Raw genomic sequence first — 20,428 nt, 5'->3', positions numbered from 1 at the left:
AATGTGAGTAGATCAATAAGTGCCGCTTCAGCGGGAAAAGGCAATAAAATACACTCCAAACAATCATGGTGGCCACACGACCAGAAGGTAATCATGCAGGCATGAAAATGGAGAAGAGCATCTCCCAGAGCCAGAGATGAGCACCACCTTCACAGCCGGAAATGAAAGAAGTCTTTGCTTTTGTCTGTCTTGTGTTTCTCATTATATGTTTATAAATAAGGCATTGCATGTTTGCCTTTGTCAGCTCTGTAGATACTAGGCTTGCTCAAATAATTCGTTTCCCCCGTTAACCGTTATTAATTCGTTATTTTCGTTTGTTTTGAAGCAATATACGGCATTGGTTGTCCACACGTCTGGATATCGCGGTTTCGAATCGCGAGAGGCCGTTTTTCGTTATGTCGTCGTTTTTTTCGTTAGGAAAAAAAAGCTTTTGCAAATCACCCAAACTCCCACCATTCAGGCCCTTTCCTTTTGCCCCTCAGCAAAAGGGGCGTCACGGGCTCAGCCAATGGGAGGGGCCGAGGGGGAAGGAGGCCGAGGAGGAGGAGGAAGACGGAGGGGGGAAATGGCCGCCGCCGCCTCACCTCAGCTCAGGCCTGATACTCAGAGGTTTTGACGTCTGTGCGAAGCTAGGCAAGTGGGGTTTATATATCTGTGGAAGGTCCAGGGTGGGAGAAAGAACTCTTGTCTGTGGGAGGCAAGTGTGAATGTTGCAATTGGTCACCTTGATTAGCATTGAATAGCCTTGCAGCTTCAAAGCCTGGCTACTTCCTACCTGGGGGAATCCTTTGTTGGGAGGTATTAGCTGGCCCTGATTGTTTCCTGTCTGGAATTCCCATTTTCTGGGTGTTGTTCTTTTACTGTCCTGATTTTAGCTTTTCTGTAGCTAAAAATGCATATAAAATTGATTCTATAGGGAGGATAAATGATTGGATTTCAACTCCTACAGCTTAGCTTTCTCTGCCAATAATGGTACCATATCAAACTAAACCTCCCAAGATTCTGTAGCAGTGAGCCATCTTGGATATTGTAAGGGATTTATTATTATTATTATTATTATTATTATTATTATTATTATTATTATTATTATTAGACCTTGCTCCCAGGAAGGTGCCTTCGCTGTGGCTCCCAACTTATCTATCTACCTTTCCACATATTCTCCACATTGTGTGTATGTGTATGTATATTATATATACATGAGCCCCGATGGCGAAGTGTGTTAAAGCACTGAGCTGCTGAACTTGCAGACCGAAAGGTCCCAGGTTCAAATCCCGGGAGCAGAGTGAGTGCCCGCTGTTAGCTCCAGCTTCTGCCAACCTAGCAGCTTGAAAACATGCCAATGTGAGTAGATCAATAGGTACCGCTCTGGCGGGAAGGTAATGGCACTCCATGTAGTCATGCCGGCCACATGACCTTGGAGGTGTCTATGGACAACACTGGCTCTTGGGCTTAGAAATGGAGATGAGCACCAACCCCCAGAGTCAGACATGACTGAACTTAACGTCAAGGGATACCTTTACCTTTTCCTATACACACACACACGCACACACACACACACATTATGCAGGGACTATATATATATACACAGTATATATCACACACACACCAATTTAACAAAGTTTCAGCCACAAAAACAAAGTTTCTGAAGTAGAACAATGACTTTCACAGTAAAGACAACCCAATTTAACAGGAAATAAGACTTTCAAACCAGGAACAGATTTCTGCAATTATTAAAAAATGGTTTATTATAAAAGCTATGAAAATTCGCCAAAAATCAGAGGATAAGGGAAACGTTCCAAATTTTGGTGAGCTATCAGTGTTAAATGTGTTCTACCACTGTACCAAGTTGGAAGAAGATCACTCAAAAAATGAGGGTGGGAGAGTCCTGTAAAGTCCTCTCCCTCTGTGCTGTTTTTGGGAATTGCGCATGCGCGTCCGCCATTAACGAATTAATTTTGAAAATAACGAATTTTCGTTAATTTCGAATTTTTTGGGGGGCCAAATTCGGAAATACCATCAGAAACGAAAAGCTGCCCCCCTCTAGTTTTGAAACGAGTTTAGAATCAAATTTTTCGTGGATCGATCAAGCCTAGTAGATACTGTAATCCACTCTGAGTCCCTCTGGAGAGAAGGGCAGAATACAAATAAAGTGTATTATTATTCCTTCCTTCCTTTTCCTCCCTCCCTCCCTTCCACCCTCTCTCCTTTCCACCCTCCCTCCTTTTCTTCCTTCTCACATCTAATGATATGGATGCATGAGAAGTCTTATAATGAATATAGAATGTCATATTCCTTAGCAATTCAATCTATACATTTAGATGTTGAAGAAAATGTCTGAAAGAGGCTTCTACTTTGTGTTTGCTCAAATGAAAATAGGTGCATTTATGTGATTAGGAACTCTATTTTATGGAGTTTATTGGGACAGAGGAATCTACTCAACTTTCAAGCTTTGTTGTCAAAAGGAAAGTCAAAAGTAAGAACATGAAAATATTGGTGTGGATTTGGGGGTTTGTACAGTATGGTGATGAGATGTTCAGCTGCATTAAGACATTTGAATGTTGTAAATGTTTCAAAGATGGTCATACGTCTATCAGTAATGATTTCAGCCATGGTGGTTCCCAGCCCACAGCAGTTATTTTTGTGACCATTCAGGATGTAGAATGCCTGATCCTGGATAATTGATGCATAATCTGTCATGAAATTGCACAAGAAACTAATCTTCCTGTGGAAACCATGACCACAATAATTCATGGCCATTTGCATTTTCAAAAATGTTGTGCATGCTGGGTATCAAGACAGCTTTCCGCTTTTGACCAGCAAAGAAGAGTTGAAGTCTGCACTGAGTTGAAAGAGCATTTTGACAGGGAAAGCCAGCATTAAAGCATTATAGCAACTTGGCTGGGTGGTCTTGCCACAGTTCCCTTACAGCCCAGACCTCACTTTGAGTGATTTCCATCTACGATTTGGAGCCCTAAAAGAATTCCTTCAGCACCGATGAGAAAGTGAAACAGGCTGTCCTAGGATAGTTCAGACTTACTGACAAACCTTTCTATGCCAAAGCTTTCCAGGCATTAGTTGAATGCTGGAGTAAGTGTATAAATGTAGCAGGGGAACCTGTCAAAAATAAATGCAGTTTCTACACTTTTAAATTCATTATTTTATTTTATAAACTCAAAAGTCCCCATTTCACAGTGTTGGAGCCTCACCAAACTACAAATCCCAGGATTATATAGCACTAGCTGTGCCCGGCCACGCGTTGCTGTGGCGAAGTATGGTGGTATGGGAAATAAAGTATTGAGGAATTGGTGGTAGTTAAGGTCAAGGGTAAAGGTTTTCCCCAGACATTAAGTCCAGTCGTGTCTTACTCTGGAGGTTGGTGCTCATCTCCATTTCTAAGCTGAAGAGCCGGCGTTGTCCGTAGACTCCTCCAAGGTCATGTGGGATGACTACATGGAGCGGCGTTACCTTCCCGCCGGAGCAGTACCTATTGATGCACTCACATTTGCATGTTTTCGAACTTCTGGATTGGCAGAAGCTGGGGCTAACAGTGGGGGCTCTCTCCGCTCCCCCAATTCAAACCTGCGGCCTTTCGGTCCAGAAGTTCAGCAGCTCAGCGCTTTAACACGCTGCGCCATCAGGGGATATTATTTCCTAAAGGTTGTGAATATACAATATTTCTGATTGGTTTTTTTTTGTTTGTTGGAGGCAAGTATGAATGCTGCAATTAGGAAAAATGATTAGGATGTAATGGCCTTGCAGTTTTAAAGCCTGGCTGTTTCCTCCCTGAGTGAATTTTTTGTTGGGAGGTGTTAGCTGGTCCTGATTGTTTCCTGTCTGGAATTCCCTTGTTTTCAGAGTGGTGTTGTTTGCGATATTTTATGTGCTTCTACTGTCTGTGACCCTGAGAAAACAGAGGATTTTCCAGACTTTGATGACGGGAATACTTTGTTGGGAGGTGTTAGCTGGCCCTGATTGTTTCCTGTCTGGAATTCCCTTGTTTTCAGAGTGGTGTTGTTTGCGATATTTTATGTGCTTCTACTGTCTGTGGCCCTGAGAAAACAGAGGATTTGCCAGACTTTGATGATGGGAATACTTTGTTGGGAGGTGTTAGCTGGCCCTGATTGTTTCCTGTGTGGAATTCCCCTGTTTATTTACTGTCCTGGTTTTAGAGATTATATTGTTCTGCATTATTCTATCCCAGTAATTATTTCATATTAAAGAAGAATCTCACTTATCCAACATTCGCTTATACAATGTTCTGGATTATCCAACGCAGTCTGCCTTTTCATAATCAATGTTTTTGTAGTCAGTGTTTTAAATTCATTGTGATATTTTAGTGGTAAATTTGTAAATACAGTACAGTAGAGTCTCACTTATCCAACATAAACGGGCCGGCAGAACGTTGGATAAGCGAATATGTTGGATAATGAGGAATAAAAGATAACCCTATTAAACATCAAATTAAGTTATGATTTTACAAATTAAGGACCAAAACATCATGTTAGACAACAAATTTGGAAGAAAAAGTAGTTCAGTACACAGTAATGCTATATAGTAATTACTGTATTTATAAATTTAGCACCAAAATATCATGATATATTGAAAGCATTGACTACAAAAATGCGTTGGATAATCCAGAACGTTGGCTAAGCGAGTGTTGGATAAGTGAGACTCTACTGTAAATACTACATAGCATTACTGCGCATGGAACTACTTTTTCTGTCAAATTTGTTGTATAATATGATGTTTTGGTGCTTAATTTGTATAACGATTACCTAATTTGATGTTTAATTGGCTTTTCCTGAATCCCTTCTTATTATCCAACATATTCACTTATCCTGCCGGCCTGTTTACGTTGGATAAGTGAGACTCTACTGTATATTTCTAATCTTATATTATCTGCTCAGAACTGAATTATATGAGGCTCCTTCTTCACAGCTGTATAAAATGCACACTGAAGTGGATTATATGGTAGTGTGGAGTCAAGATAATCCAGTGCAAAGCAGATAATATAAGATTATAAATGGGTTATATAGCTGTGTTGAAGGGCCTTGAGTCTACACTGCCATATAATCCAGTGCAAATTAGATAATCTGTGGAAGAAGTCTAAGTGAGGCCTAAATCTGCCTGTCCCCTAACTGAAACCTGGCTGTCCCTTGGTTGCTAGGCAACCAAGTGGGCAGAGATTAGCCCTCTAAACTGGCAGCAATTGGATAAAAAAATTATTGCTCTCCCTCTAATTAGGACTTTATTTTTCTTTTCTTTTTGTTGTATCAACCTTGAGGCGTGGATGATGGGTTGTGTTGTCAAATTTTGAGGTTGGGGGGCCTGTACTTTTGTTGTTTTGTGAATTGCCGTGATGCCATCACTCTTTTATATATATAGATTCATCTATGACAATTAAAGTGGCATCAAACTGCACTAATTCAACAATGTAGATACACCCTGTGTTTCCAGTGGTTCTTTATGGAAGCCACTCACAAGCAATATTATGGGAGGAGAGCAGGAAGAAATGACTCTCCAGTAGAAATAGTCATTTTACATCCTGAAGGCAGCTCCTAAATTGGAAAAGATAAACAAAGCTTTTCATCTTACAGTTGTTTTCAATTTTGTAGTGTATTATATGCAGAAACCATTTTTTATCACAACGCTCACCATTCATAGTTTTATTGATGATAAATGTTAAAGAGCTTCTTGATAATACATTGTTTCTTCTCTCTGTTATCAGTCTTTGAAAAATGATGAAGCATCTGCAAAAAGTGATGTACAGAAACTCTTGGAATTAAGCCAAAAACAAAGGTATGGTTCAGCTTTTATCCATTTTAACCTTTACTTTTTTCACATATATGGAAAACAGGTACACATTCCCACCTTTTCTTGCAAAAAAGGCCATGCAAAATAATAAGGGGAAATGAGCAATAGAGATGGCACCATCCAACTGCAACAAAAACCTAGATTTTGATGGATGAAAATGAAACATAAAGATCTATAACTATAAATGTCAGTGGAGTGATAGGCTAGATTGGGCATACTGATACCCAAATTTGGGATTTTGACTCTGTGGGAAAGGATGATGGGAATAAAGTGCAAGGTTGGCCTCTAACAGGCTTCAAAAGGTCAAACCTTTCTGCTCTTTGCCAGCCCACACACATGGAAGAATTCACTTTGCGCCCCTGGATTGTCTATTCCGTCAGGAATGATATGTAAAATGGATGGTGTTGGATCTAGCCTGGCACATCAATGTTGCACACTTTCTGCTGCACACACATTATATATTTCAGCATACAGGAAGTCCCCAAGTTAAGATCAAGATAGATTCTGTAGTTTTGTTCTTAAATTGAATTTGTATGTCAGAACAGGTACATTTTTAAGTGTAACTCCAGCCAAAAATATTGTTTTTAGCTTTGGATAGCATAGAGAAGGGTTAGCACCCCTGTGATGTTTGTTTTGTGGTATGTCCTCCTGTTCAGAAAATTTCACCTGTCCCTGTGATAACTGGACTTTGAAAAATTGGGCTTGTTGTGGAAACAAGGATTGGTAATAAAGCTTCAGTGGAGACAACTTTTTCCCATAACTCTTCCAGGAGTGGAGTGAATTTTCCTTCTTAGGGGTAGATTTCTCTAGCTTCCTTTTGTCTTACCCCCATTCTTAACTCTGAATTGTTTGCAGTTTGAATGTTTGTAACTAGGGGACTGCCTGTATACGTTTAGAAGAGATCTGTCATTGCATGAAAATACTATATGCAGGGTAGTCCAGAAATCACGAAAGGTTTCTACTACATGTGATGCAATGGTATTGTAAAAAATTTTTAAAGGAGTGCATAATTATTGAACCCGATTCTTGAATTTTGGCATATATATATCCTAGTATAATCTACAGCATTGGAATCTATAACTTCTCATGGATGGAGAAGAATAGATTCTCTGATGTGGATGCAAAGTCCTGATGATAGGAGGAGAAGGATCAGAACAAGACATTCATTAATGTGAGGTGACAACTGATTAAGGAGGAGGAACCTATTTTCTTCCCATGTCCCTCCATCATACTTCAGCCTTCAGCCTTCAAATATATATAATTATATAGTCCCCGTTGGGGAGATGGTGGCGGGATATAAATAAAGTTTTATTATATATATATATATATATATATATATATATATATATATATATATATATTTTCAGGCAATTTTTTCCCCAAATTCCCTCATTGTAGGACATTTTGCTCAAATATTTGTTTCTGCAAAGAAAAAGCCTATGTAAAAATGTGTTTTGTGTAAAATCCAGTGTATTCTGTGCAATATGTTTCTTGCCAATCTTTTTGCATACTGTCCCTTGAAATTAAAAAAGTGCACAAAATTTCTCATAATCTCATCCAATGGGGAGAAATGTTTTTTGCAATTATCTACCCTCTGAATCTCTATTATCATGAGGCTAAAAGGCACACATGGAGCTGCTGGGAGAAGTCATCTTGAGTTTTGGAGTTTGGTGCCACCTATATGCAGATAACACCTAACTCTACTACTTTCCACCTAATGCCAAGGAAGCTGTTCTGACCTTAAACCAGTGTCTGTCATTAGTAATGGACTGGACGGGAGCAAACAAATTGAAACTTAATCCAGACAAGACAGAGGTACTCCTGGTCAGTCAGAAGACAGACCAGGGATCTAGCCTGTGCTGGATGGGGTCACACTCCCCCTGAAGACACAGGTTTGCAGTTTGGGGGTCCTTCTAGATTTGACACTAGACCTGGAGGTCCAGATGTCAGAAATGGCCAGGAGGGCCTTTGCACAATTAAAACTAGTGTGCCAACTGTGCCCGTTCTTTGGGAAGCCAGATCTGGCCATGGTGGTACATGGTGGTACATCCATCTGGTGTGGATTACTGTAATGCACTCTATGTGAGGCTGCCTCTGAAGAGTGCTCAAAAACTTCAGCTGGTCCAAAGAGCTGCAGCAAGGTTGCTTACTGGAGCTGGCTTCAGGGAGCAGACAACATGGAGTTAAGCAGCTCTGCTGGCTGCCAGTCTGTTTCTGGGCACAATTCAAAGTGATGGTTATGACCTTTAAAGCCCTAGACAGTCCAGGCCCATGCTATTTGGCTGCCTGCATCCCTTTATATGAGCTTCCCTGGGCCCTGAGATCTTCAGGAGAGGTTCTTCTCTTGGTCCTACTTCCATCTCAAGCTCGGTTGGTGGGATCAAGAGAGCGGGCCTTCTCGGTGGCTGCCCTTCAACTCTGCAACTCCCTGCCCAGGGAAGCCAGAATAGCCCCCTCCCTTCTGTACTTCTGGTGGCAGGCTAAAGCCTTTTAATTCAGAGATGCATTTAATATGAAGGTGTTTAAGATCTAGTCAGGGGGTGCTGTGGTTTTAAATTTTTTATTGTTTTAACTTGAATTGTTTTTAATATTAATGATGTTTATTACTGTTTTAATATTTGTATATTTGCACATTTTAAGTTGTATTGTAATGTTTTAATTGTGAGCTGCTTTGCATCTCTGTATGTAGAAAAAAGCAAAATATAAATGATAATGACGACGATGATGATGATGATAATAATAATAATAATAATACATATAGCCACAGTCACTATCAGGCAATCCAGAAATGAAAATGGGTTCAGGAGTACAGCTACATAGTAGAGCTATGCAAAATTTTAATTCTCTGTTGTAAGTCAGATAGAATTTGTTAGATCCGTGCATACAACGTGATATCAGAAAATTTAAGAATCAAAACTTTTACCTGGTTATTTTGCGTAAGTACATTGTGATTTTTCTCTGGCATAAACAAGTCCAAGAAATATGTTTTCTTAGCCTGAAAAAAGCCACTCTTGACATTATCAACCGACTCTAAGCAATAGCTTTGGTGCTTCCACCATCTTGCTTCCTGGGAGAACAGGGAGGGTATATAAAGAGGGGTTGAAACTCTATGGAGAGGGAGATGGGGGATGGTGGTGGGGAAGAGACGGGATCTATGTTAATTGCTGTAATGACATGTTTCATGCATTAGTCTGTATTTGATGTTTTTATAGTTTTAATGGTTTTAATCTACAATTGAATGTTTTTGATTTAGATATGCGATATATCTATATATATAAAAGAGTGATGGCATCACGGCAATTCACAAAACAACAAAAGTACAGGTCCCCCCAACCTCAAAATTTGACAACACAACCCATCATCCATGCCTCAAGGTTGATACAACAAAAAGAAAAGAAAAATAAAGTCCTAATTAGAGGGAGAGCAATAATTTTTTATCCAATTGCTGCCAGTTTAGAGGGCTAATCTCTGCCCACTTGGTTGCCTAGCAACCAGCCAAGGGACAGCCAGGTTTCAGTTACGGGACAAGCAGATTTAGGCCTCACTGAGTCTTCTTCCACAGATTATCTAATTTGCACTGGATTATATGGCAGTGTAGACTCAAGGCCCTTCCACACAGCTATATAACCCATTTATAATCTTATATTATCTGCTTTGCACTGGATTATCTTGACTCCGCACTACCATATAATCCACTTCAGTGTGAATTTTATACAGCTGTGAAGAAGGGGCCTCAGATAACCCAGTTCTGAGCAGATAATATAAGATTAGAAATATACAGTAGAGTCTCACTTATCCAACGTAAACAGGCCGGCAGGATAAGTGAATATGTTGGATAATAAGAAGGGATTCAGGAAAAGCCAATTAAACATCAAATTAGGTAATCGTTATACAAATTAAGCACCAAAACATCATATTATACAATAAATTTGACAGAAAAAGTAGTTCCATGCGCAGTAATGCTATGTAGTATTTACAGTAGAGTCTCACTTATCCAACACTCGCTTATCCAACGTTCTGGATTATCCAATGCATTTTTGTAGTCAATGCTTTCAATATATCGTGATATTTTGGTGCTAAATTCATAAATCCAGTAATTTCTACATAGAATTACTGCGTATTGAACTACTTTTTCTTCCAAATTTGTTGTCTAACATGATGTTTTGGTCCTTAATTTGTGAAATCATAACTTAATTTGATGTTTAATAGGCTTATCCTTAATCCCTCCTTATTATCCAACATATTCGCTTATCCAACATTCTGCCAGCCCGTTTATGTTGGATAAGTGAGACTCTACTGTACTGTATTTACAAATTTACCACTAAAATATCACAATGAATTTAAAAAACTGACTACAAAAACATTGATTATGAAAAGGCAGACTGCGTTGGATAATCCAGAACATTGTATAAGCGAATGTTGGATAAGTGAGATTCTTCTTTAATATGAAATAATTACTGGGATAGAATAATGCAGAACAATATAATCTCTAAAACCAGGACAGTAAATAAACAGGGGAATTCCACACAGGAAACAATCAGGGCCAGCTAACACCTCCCAACAAAGTATTCCCATCATCAAAGTCTGGCAAATCCTCTGTTTTCTCAGGGCCACAGACAGTAGAAGCACATAAAATATCGCAAACAACACCACTCTGAAAACAAGGGAATTCCAGACAGGAAACAATCAGGGCCAGCTAACACCTCCCAACAAAAAATTCACTCAGGGAGGAAACAGCCAGGCTTTAAAGCTGCAAGGCCATTACATCCTAATCATTTTTCCTAATTGCAGCATTCATACTTGCCTCCAACAAACAAAAAAAACCAATCAGAAATATTGTATATTCACAACCTTTAGGAAATAATATCCCCTGATGGCACAGCGTGTTAAAGCGCTGAGCTGCTGAACGTCTGGACCGAAAGGCCGCAGGTTTGAATTGGGGGAGCGGAGAGAGCCCCCACTGTTAGCTCCAGCTTCTGCCAACCCAGAAGTTCGAAAACATGCAAATGTGAGTGCATCAATAGGTACTGCTCTGGCGGGAAGGTAACGCCGCTCCATGTAGTCATCCCACATGACCTTGGAGGAGTCTACGGACAACGCCGGCTCTTCGGCTTAGAAATGGAGATGAGCACCAACCCCCAGAGTCAGACACGACTGGACTTAATGTCTGGGGAAAACCTTTACCCTTGACCTTAACTACCACCAATTCCTCAATACTTTATTTCCCATACCACCAGACTTCGCCACAGCAACGCGTGGCCGGGCACAGCTAGTTTTTGTATATATATATGAGGCATTGAATTTTGCCATTTATTATGTTGTAAACCGCTTTGAGTCCCCCCACGGGTGAGAAAGCGGTATAGAAATGCAGATAAAATTAAAAATTAAATTAAAAATTAAGCTACATTAATGTCTGTGACACAATTTTAATTCACAGAGCAACCAACCGAAGAAAGGAGTTATGGCCATAGTTCTGCTATCGGACTTGGAGATTCCTAGGAAATACTTCACTAGGAATCTCTTTCGGCATAACTCTGTGGACCACATTTGTTGTTCTCATATAAAAATGTATTTATTTTCCTATTTCACAGGGGTTCTGTTGGGATACCTTTGGGTTTCTTTTAAAGGAGATTTTATTTCTAGAAATATTAAGAATTTACTAAAAATCTGTGGATGACCCAAACATTCTGACACTTCATGGACTTGCTCGCAGTGGAAAATGTGTCTTGTCCTCTAAGTGTGAACCCCACTCCGCTCCACTCTGGCCAGCCATAGCAGCTAAAAAAGATTTAATTTTTGACAAACATTAAAAAAATTCTCAAAAATCAGAAGATGTATGAATTTTTCTGAAACTTGAGGGAAATTATGCCCTGGGTATGTTATGTAATTGTAGTGAAATTCAAGGACATAGCTCTTGTAGTTTGTATTTTGTTTTTAAAGGTTTTTAAAAAATCCCCAAAATTCAATAGATGAGTGAAACAATCTGAAAATGGGGGGGGGGGGGGGTAACAGTGATAAATATTTTCTACCATCATAGCAAATTTCACCCAAATAGCTCTAAAATGAGTGAGAAGGGAGCCCCAGACCTGCCCGGGCAATTACTCAATGAAATAGTAACTAATAATTTGTTACTCTCATTATAGTAACAAAATTGACACGATATTTTAGAAATATTTTAGAAATCACCCATTGGAGCCCCCAGATTTTGTAACAACTAATGAAACATATTTTTTTTTATCAATCGCACAGGCCTACTACATAGTGAACCCAGAATATTTTGTTTGTTATCCAAGACTGGATGAAGTCCTATTCATGTCCTTGCCTGTCTAGAATCACCTTGAGCTTCCATTTATAATACACATCTCTTTTGCATATTTGTGTTGAATATGCTAACTTGGGTTGAGAAAGTTCAGTCAGCAGTCTAGCATATCAAGTTCTTTGAACAACAATTACTACCAGTAAGTTGATGGATTCTGCCAAACAAAATATGAATCTACCCCACTCCAAAAAGCAGGGTGATCACTGTGGCAACATAATGCACAAAGCCAAGAGTATCAAAAGCATATGTGATATTTCCAGCTGTCCATAGTTACCAAAATGATTTCAAATCAATATGGGAGTAATTTTCCAATTGCTACTATAAACAACTAACATTTGTCTCCACTGAAGCAAAGTGTTACCTCAAAGCTGTCATGATGAACCAACTGAAAAGTGTGAAGATAGTTTCCATGGGAAATGAATACAGAGCTTGGCTTCAGCATGCTGATTTCCAGAGACAAGCATTGTGAGATGCACAGTGTGTTGGGGAAACAGCTTGCTTTGCTTCTTTTCTTGATTTTTTTCTGACACTCCAAGCAAATACTATGGAAACCACCTCTCAGAGCAGTATAACAATTAATAATTCTGGACTTTTTGGATTGAGAGCCCACTTAGGCTAGGGAAACATAAATTTTTAGATATTCCTATTGATAAAATGCCAAAGCTTGAAAACTGGCCTGTAATTAATGCAAAAGATGTGCTTCATCAATTGTGTGCTCTTCTCCCAAGAAACATAGATCAAATAATACTTCAAATACCTCCTGCCAGATACATAGTATCACAGTCCTGAAGCATTATCTTGTATACCATTTGATAAATCTTCCAAAACACAGAAGAAAAGACCTATCAGATTTACCGGTGGGCTATACATTATTTAGCTTTCAGGAATCGTGCATTGACCCCAATTGAAAGTATCTCCAGTTGTTCTTATGTTTAATACATGTCTGCTCTAATCAGAATAGTGTGTCCCAGATTGGGACCAGTCATTCATTGGCTGCATGTCTGTGCTAATATAATAAGTCACCACTTTGGTGAAAAGCAACACTCTGATTAAAATCTAGTTGTCTCTGGTTTGTTGTTGGTTTTGAAAACCAGTCTGCTTCAAGTGACTGGTGAAATCCCATTACTTTGTGCAATCTGGTGATAAGAAGGTGGTTTCCTCAGGGGCATCAAATAATGTTTGCTGGTTCAGTCTACATTAAGCAGACATAACACATATGAACCAGGTACACACTGTTAACTTTACATAATTTTCTTTTGATCCAAGCTATATTTATAATATTCCACCTTGTACTGTATGAATAGTACCTTATGATCTCAGTTTCAGTGTATGTTATGACAGCTATATCCATGATGGAGTCATTCCAAGATGCGCACACATCTTGTGGACACCTGAAACCATGGATTGTGAACCCTATATTTTGACTGTACCTGGGCAGGAAGTGTTTGAGGAGAACCTTAGGACCACAAACACTTCTTGGGGGGAGGGAACTCTATTTTGGAGTGGGGAAAATTAAACTCCAGATGTTGAATACTGAATACATGGAGAAGGACATATTGTATATAATGTAGTTAATGGAGGTATAGATATAATTCAGTGACACTAATCATTTGATGTGGGTCTTGGCTTTTGATTTTCTAGATTAATTCAGCAGGTATGCATTAATTCTCCAAGTCTGTTGTGGTCAAAGATCATCAGGCATATTGAATCAGTTATAGGGACATAACTGATTTACTTTATAGTGTAGATTTTATTGTCTTCTTCCATGTTTAATTTTTAAATTGGATCTCAACAAAAAGGCCAGTTTCTTCAATACCAAAGGACAATTTTAAAAGATTTAAAAAGTTTGGCACACATATGTTAAACTAATAATCTTCTATAAACAACAACAAAAGCTTCTACTTGAGAATGGAGAAATTATGATTTGCTTTGAAATGTAAGAGTTAACAAATTAAATACAATATTTGAAACCTGTTTTTTGCTTTGAAGGAAATTCATACCCGCCCCCATTCACAACTATATATGTGTAACTTGATGTGCCTTTGATTATGTTGATATCATCTTTGTTTGTGACTATTTCACTATAGCTTTTATTTCCCAGCAGGAATTGTCCAACTGACTATTTCACACAGCAGGAAATATAACAGATACAAAAGTGAGACAACATTGGCTTTCTATTGGCATGTTGCTGGTACACACTGGGAATAATTAATGAATGGCCTCCTTAAAGGACAAACACTGGTTAAGCTATATAATTAAATTGTCATGAAATAAGAATAAAGCAAAATAATTCTTTTTTTTGTCCCATAATGGACACTAGAAGTGAAATTTGTATTTTTTTCCTTCTCTTCAATAAACTAGGGAAGAAATGAAATCGCTCCAGGAGGCCTTTCAGAAACAGCTTAATGAGGCAGCTGAGAAGGCAGAAAAACAGCAAGCTACAGTGAGTAATTGTATACGCCTTTTATTATTATTTTATTCCACCTTCCTGTGACCTGTCCTTTGTAAATTCTTCAGTAACTCAACTATATTCACATGAAAACATTTTGTTAGCTATGAAGCGAAGTGCAGAAATCTATTAAGTGTAACTTAAAAAAACTAACTGTTCATCATTGAAATTTGGGTTTTCATTTTTTTTCTGAACTGTCCCAAGTTGATTCAAAGAATAGAATAGAATAGAATAGGACAAAAAGAAAAGAAAAACACACACTATAATCCTATATGTAAGGGACACTAGTGTTTTGCCAACAGTGCACTTGTGGGCTGCAAGGCACTTTTTATGATCATGAAGTGGCATCATGTATTATATCACTTCCACTTTTGCTTTGAGCCTCTTTTTTGCTGTTTAGATAATGAGGTATTGGCTTTACACTGAGTTGTGATTATTGTGGAGTGAAAAAAATGCCCCATATTTGCTTTACTTTGGGAACTTGATATGGCATCCAGGGGAATGGTGGAGACACTGATGAGTTGGTGCCATAGGAAGCTTGAGAGCCACACTTTCCCCAGATATGCAAATGTCAGGATGTGAAAGTCTAGCACTCATAACAGCTGAACTCTCCACATCCTGTCAGAGCAATGGGGGGTGGGAGATAATCTCAATGATAAGGGCCATCTGGCTAGGAGGATGGGTTTTATGGCCCACTCTGGTTTTTCAAGCCTGGGAAACGACTACATCACAGATACGTGTGAATATGGAAAGGGGGGGAGGTAGGAGGTGGATATACTCGGGGTTTTGCAGGAATACGTTAGTTCTAGCTTTGTTTACAACTTGAAAAGGAGGTCTTCAATAAAGCATTTCCACGGAACTGCCTGTGTGAGCCTGCATTGAGTCCTATAGCTTTCAAGAGCTGACAGCAAATATGTAATTATTTTGTTCTGGCTTGCAAGAACAAATAATTTCTACATCTTATTCCCTCCCAAGTATTCACATATTTTGAATTATTGGAGAAAAATATATTGTGAAAGATACATGTGAGGCTTTTGTGCTTAAAAAGCTTGCTCTTAAAAACTCATTTCCTTTTTTTGTGAGAAATTAGTGGGTTTTTAAAAATAAAACTTAGTAACTACATTTATAAAAGAAACATTATTTATTGAATGAATATCTTTTGTGTAGAAAATATTTTTTGCAAAAAGTCCTGTTTTCAAAAACACAAGATTTTTTTGTTCAGTCTTTTGTTCATATAACAAAATTTTGCATAAAAATCTATGAGTTTTTGAAAAAAAATCTTCTCAAAACCACATGTTGCACCAAAAAAATGATATTAGGGGAGGATCAATATGGTTTCATTAAAAATAGATTAGCCAACCAATTGAGGAATGTAATAAATGTAATAAACCAAGCAACCATAGAAAAATAGAAACTGTTGATAACAAAATTGGATGTTTATAAGGCTTTCGATATGGTAAACTGTTAGTACCCATCCCAAGTATGTGAAGCATCCAATTTAGGAGGGAATTTTTGCAAAGTAATTAAGGAATTATACAAAGACAATCAGGTAGAATTACTTATAAATGTATTTAGGTCAAAACAATAAGGATCAATAGCAGAACTAAACAAGGATGCCCCCTTTCACCCATTTTCTTTGCATGGGCAATTGAGGCATTAGCTAACCATATTAGAAATGATAAAAGAATCAAAAGATATAAAATTGGCCAGGAACAAATTAAGATTAATGTTTACATGGATGATGCAATGATTCTACTTGGGGCACCAGAAGACTCTGTAAAGGAAGCAAATAATATTAAAAAGAAATTTGAAAAATTATCGGAATTGGCCATAAACATTCAAAAATCAGAAATCTTACACAGAAACTTTACCTGGAAAGAGTTAAAAAGAATATAATCCATCCTGGAAATAAAACTGGGAGAGAAGAAGTCAAAATATTTCAGGGTATACATCCCCAAAAATATAAATAACCCATGACAATTAAATTATAATCACTTATGAAAAAGTTAGTAAACAAATGTACAGTTGAAAAAATTGGAATTGGGTATATCAAATAATTTTGAGGACATATGATTAATGTTCTAGATAATTGATTAAAACACATCGGAAGAACACCCCCTTTCACATATTAGAAAGCCTGTAAAATATAAGCCATACAAGTTCACAAACATGTTCACTTCAGCAATATAAAATAATATTGTAATGGTATAAAACAATGATTCAAATGAATAAAAGAAAAAGAATATAGTGAATAACAACTGGAGATAAAAACATGTACCACATGGGAGTTTAGATAAAATGTGAAAATGAACACAATTAACTTTTTAATGTATAAAATTGCTCTTATGTGTAACAGCATGATATGAGTTTCTCTTATAAAGATTTTCATGGGAGTAGGTAGTAACTTTAGGGATGATGAGGGGTAATGGAAAGTTGATCCACCTCCCACTGGTTTTTCTGTAAAGTTTAGCAGCTCTGACAAATTTGACACAAAGATGCCAATCATCTGATCTGCTCCTGCAGATTTCTGGAAAATGTTGTTTAGGGAATCTGAGGACCTGTCTAGCTGATAATTCCAAATGTCCTGAACTGTATTTCCCAGAATTGTGCAGGAGCCACTCAGATGATTGGCAGATGCTAGCCTTAGTTCCATAACATTGGTGGGGAAATGTCCTATGTGAACAGGACAAAAGCCAGGACCAAAGACAATTATGTAGGCTGACCTTGTAGCAGGCTGACCTTGTTGCTCTTAGGGTACACATAACTTTGAATTGTGCAGCCAAAAACAAATGATGATTCTTTGTACACTTGTTCTTTGAAATCAATTGAAAATTAGTACTATTAGCTCCTTTGTTTCAGTACTCTAAATTACTACAGTTAATTTTGTAATGTAATTTTGTAATTTTACTCTGAGAAGCCCTGAAATAACTTCCAGTTTTAAATGACCTCACTGCTTCCTTTTATTACAATGCATTGTACTAAAATTGGCTGAACCTCGATTTAGCTAAGGTGTTCATACATCAAAGACATCAGAAAGCACATATAGAGTGCATGACTCAGGATTATAGAATTCCCAAAACAGAGAATAAAGTCTTCCTCCTTCTTTTGACATCTCACTTTTTGGTGATTTACTTTTCAGTACTTGCAAATTTCAGATAAATTCCATTAATTCGATGACACTATACTCTTTCATCAGTTCTTTATGCCTATGAGATTTGCTCGGGACTGCTTTTGTGCATGTGCATGCTCCCAAGGCTTGCTATAGAATGGGAGGACCTTTCTTTGAATCACTTTTGAATATACGCAAAAGTCCATGTAGCTTTATCACACATTTAAAAGTGATATATAGTGTGCTATTCACATTGCTCAGTGGCCAAAATGCATCTGCAAGCTAAAATAACCTTGTGTTTCACTTTTCAACCGATTCCATTTTATGACAATGCTCCAATCTCTGACTTGTCAGATAAATGGGGGCTTCTTGTAATTTGTTTTGTCTTGCCTTTCTTTTAGTGAGCTCAGGGATCAAGTAAATGGCTCTTCTCCTTTCTCATCATAACAACACTGTATGTTAGATCAGACACAGGCAAGAGTGTTTGGCATCAGTGAACTTCATGGCTTAGTGGAGAACCTCTATCTCTTGACTTCCAGTACAGCACTCTAACAACTACAATACAATAGTTCTACTTTCATATAAGATGGCTTTATCAAAAGAGAGTATCCATGATAATTAAGTATAGTTTCCACTTACAGAGCATTCTGCAAATGGGGAAGGATATGTATCAGGAAAGAAAAGTATGAGATAGGATGATTGTTCATACATGTTAGTGGGACCTTTTGGGGTGTTCTCAGAAACAGAATTTTGGAATGAATGGTGCTTTAAGCCTGATTCAGACGTAACACTTGGAGCAGAGGATTCAGAAGTATATCCACCTGCTCCGTTTCTTATCTCCTTACCGTTAACAGAAAGCTCAAGAGTCAATTCACATCATAATTTATATTATTCCAAGGATAAATAAAAAAAACCCAGAATATTTTGAGTAAGAAGGGCAAATTCCAGTGGAGAGGAATCAAACCCTTTTTTCCAAATTAAAGATGTCAAAAATAAAATATTGAAAGAGTCATGATTTAACCCTGTGGAAGGAAAATTTAATATTTATTAAATTCTGTATTTATTATAGTTTGTTTTGCATCTTCTGGACTCAAGAAGGCATGTAAAATAGAGTCAGAAATTCATGGTCCATGGCTGGTTGTTTTAAATGAGTGATTTTCATGGAAGAAAAAATGGGTGTGTAATCATGTGTGGCAGTTACCTGTAGCAAAAACTCCCTCTAGCTGATGTTCCCTGTGTTGATATCCCATTTGGAAGAAATCATATGGAATTATATTAGAATAATAAATGTAATGTGTGATAAATTCTCTGCCTACTACATCAAATTCATCTAAATGAATTTGCAGAGGCCATTGTATATGTTAAGTTCCATAACACAATTAATCTCAGTGGATTCCCAAAATATGATGTTCATTTCCTGGAGAAAACAATAGCTGTGATTTTCCACTCTAGTGAACATGTACCCTCTTGCAGTTAAGTATTTCAGACAAACAACAGATGTTTTGCTTTATTTTTAATAAGCATTCCTTGGTCTGCAGGTAAGGTGGTAACTCATTAAATAAACCCAATGAGCAACAGTGATGTGCATTATATGCCTATTTATGTTTTCTTATGAATAAATCTCAGTATATACAGTGGTAAGGCGAGTGTCCATAGGATTGCCTCTTCAAATCAAAATTATTTATATCAGCAATTTAAATAGGCAATAGGCTTGATCGATCCATGAAAAATTTGATTCTAAACTCGTTTCAAAACTAGAGGGGGCAGTTTTTCGTTTTTGTTGCTAATAACGAATTTGGCCCCCAAAATTTTTCAAAATTAACGAAAATTCGTTATTTTCGAAATTAATTCGTTAATGGCGGACGTGCATGCGCAGTGGCCCAAAAACAGCCCGAAGGGGGGGGACTTAGGGGGCTCTCCCGCCCTCATTTTTTGAGTGATCTTCTTCAATCTTGGTACAGTGGTAGAACACATTTAACACTGATAGCTCACCAAAATGTGGAACGTTTCCCTTATCCTCTGATTTTTGGCAAATTTTCATAGCTTTTATAATAAACCATTTTTTAATAATTGCAGAAATCTGTTCCTGGTTTGAAAGTCTTATTTCCTGTTAAATTGGGTTGTCTTTACTGTGAAAGTCATTGCTCTACTTCAGAAACTTTGTTTTTGTGGCTGAAACTTTGTTAAATTGGTGTAGTCCCTGCATATGTGTGTGTGTTACTGTATTTACAAATTAACCCCCAAATATCATGATGTATTGAAAACATTGACTACAAAAATGCGTTGGATAATCCAGAACATTGGATAAGCGAGTGTTGGATAAGTGAGACTCTACTGTATATTGTTTTTGCATGGCAGAATGGCGTTGGACTGGATGGTCTCTTCTAGCTTTATGATTCTATGATGTTTGGTGCCATGTTTCTATGATTCTATCATTTTGTTGTCGAGCAATTTAGAACAGTATTGGATACCTGTAACTGTTTCTTTGAGTGGTGTTCTGTGGAAACACAACCCGCCCATCCTCCCCGCTGATTTCATGAAAAGAAAAGAAAAGAAAGAAAAAGCCACATCCGGCAAGGCCCACACACTGAAATACTAGGCCGGCCACCGTTGGCCGGCACGCTTCCCTGACAGGAAGAAAGAGGGGCCGCCGCCCCAAAGAAGGCTTCTGTGCAAGATTGCACAAAGGGGTAAAGAACGACAGCCGGCGAGAGAAGAGAGAGGCGCTGCATCGGGG

The 20,428-nt window shown here is 38.0% G+C and overlaps 1 protein-coding gene across 3 annotated transcripts in view; it reads left to right on the top strand.

Annotated features, from left to right (window-relative positions):
• The window catches only part of luzp2 (leucine zipper protein 2), a 535,247-nt gene that overhangs the window by 252,856 nt on the left and 261,963 nt on the right, over positions 1-20,428 (top strand). For all 3 annotated transcript variants that reach the window (XM_062981375.1, XM_062981352.1, XM_062981287.1), the window contains exons 3-4: positions 5,729-5,799; positions 14,495-14,576. In XM_062981375.1, coding sequence (XP_062837445.1) covers positions 5,729-5,799; positions 14,495-14,576 — 153 coding nt within the window. The remainder of the gene's footprint in view (positions 1-5,728; positions 5,800-14,494; positions 14,577-20,428) is intronic.

The sequence above is a fragment of the Anolis carolinensis genome, chromosome 1, assembly GCF_035594765.1.
Source record: "Anolis carolinensis isolate JA03-04 chromosome 1, rAnoCar3.1.pri, whole genome shotgun sequence".
NCBI lineage: Eukaryota > Metazoa > Chordata > Lepidosauria > Squamata > Dactyloidae > Anolis > Anolis carolinensis.
This window is presented reverse-complemented; position numbering and strand designations above follow the sequence as displayed.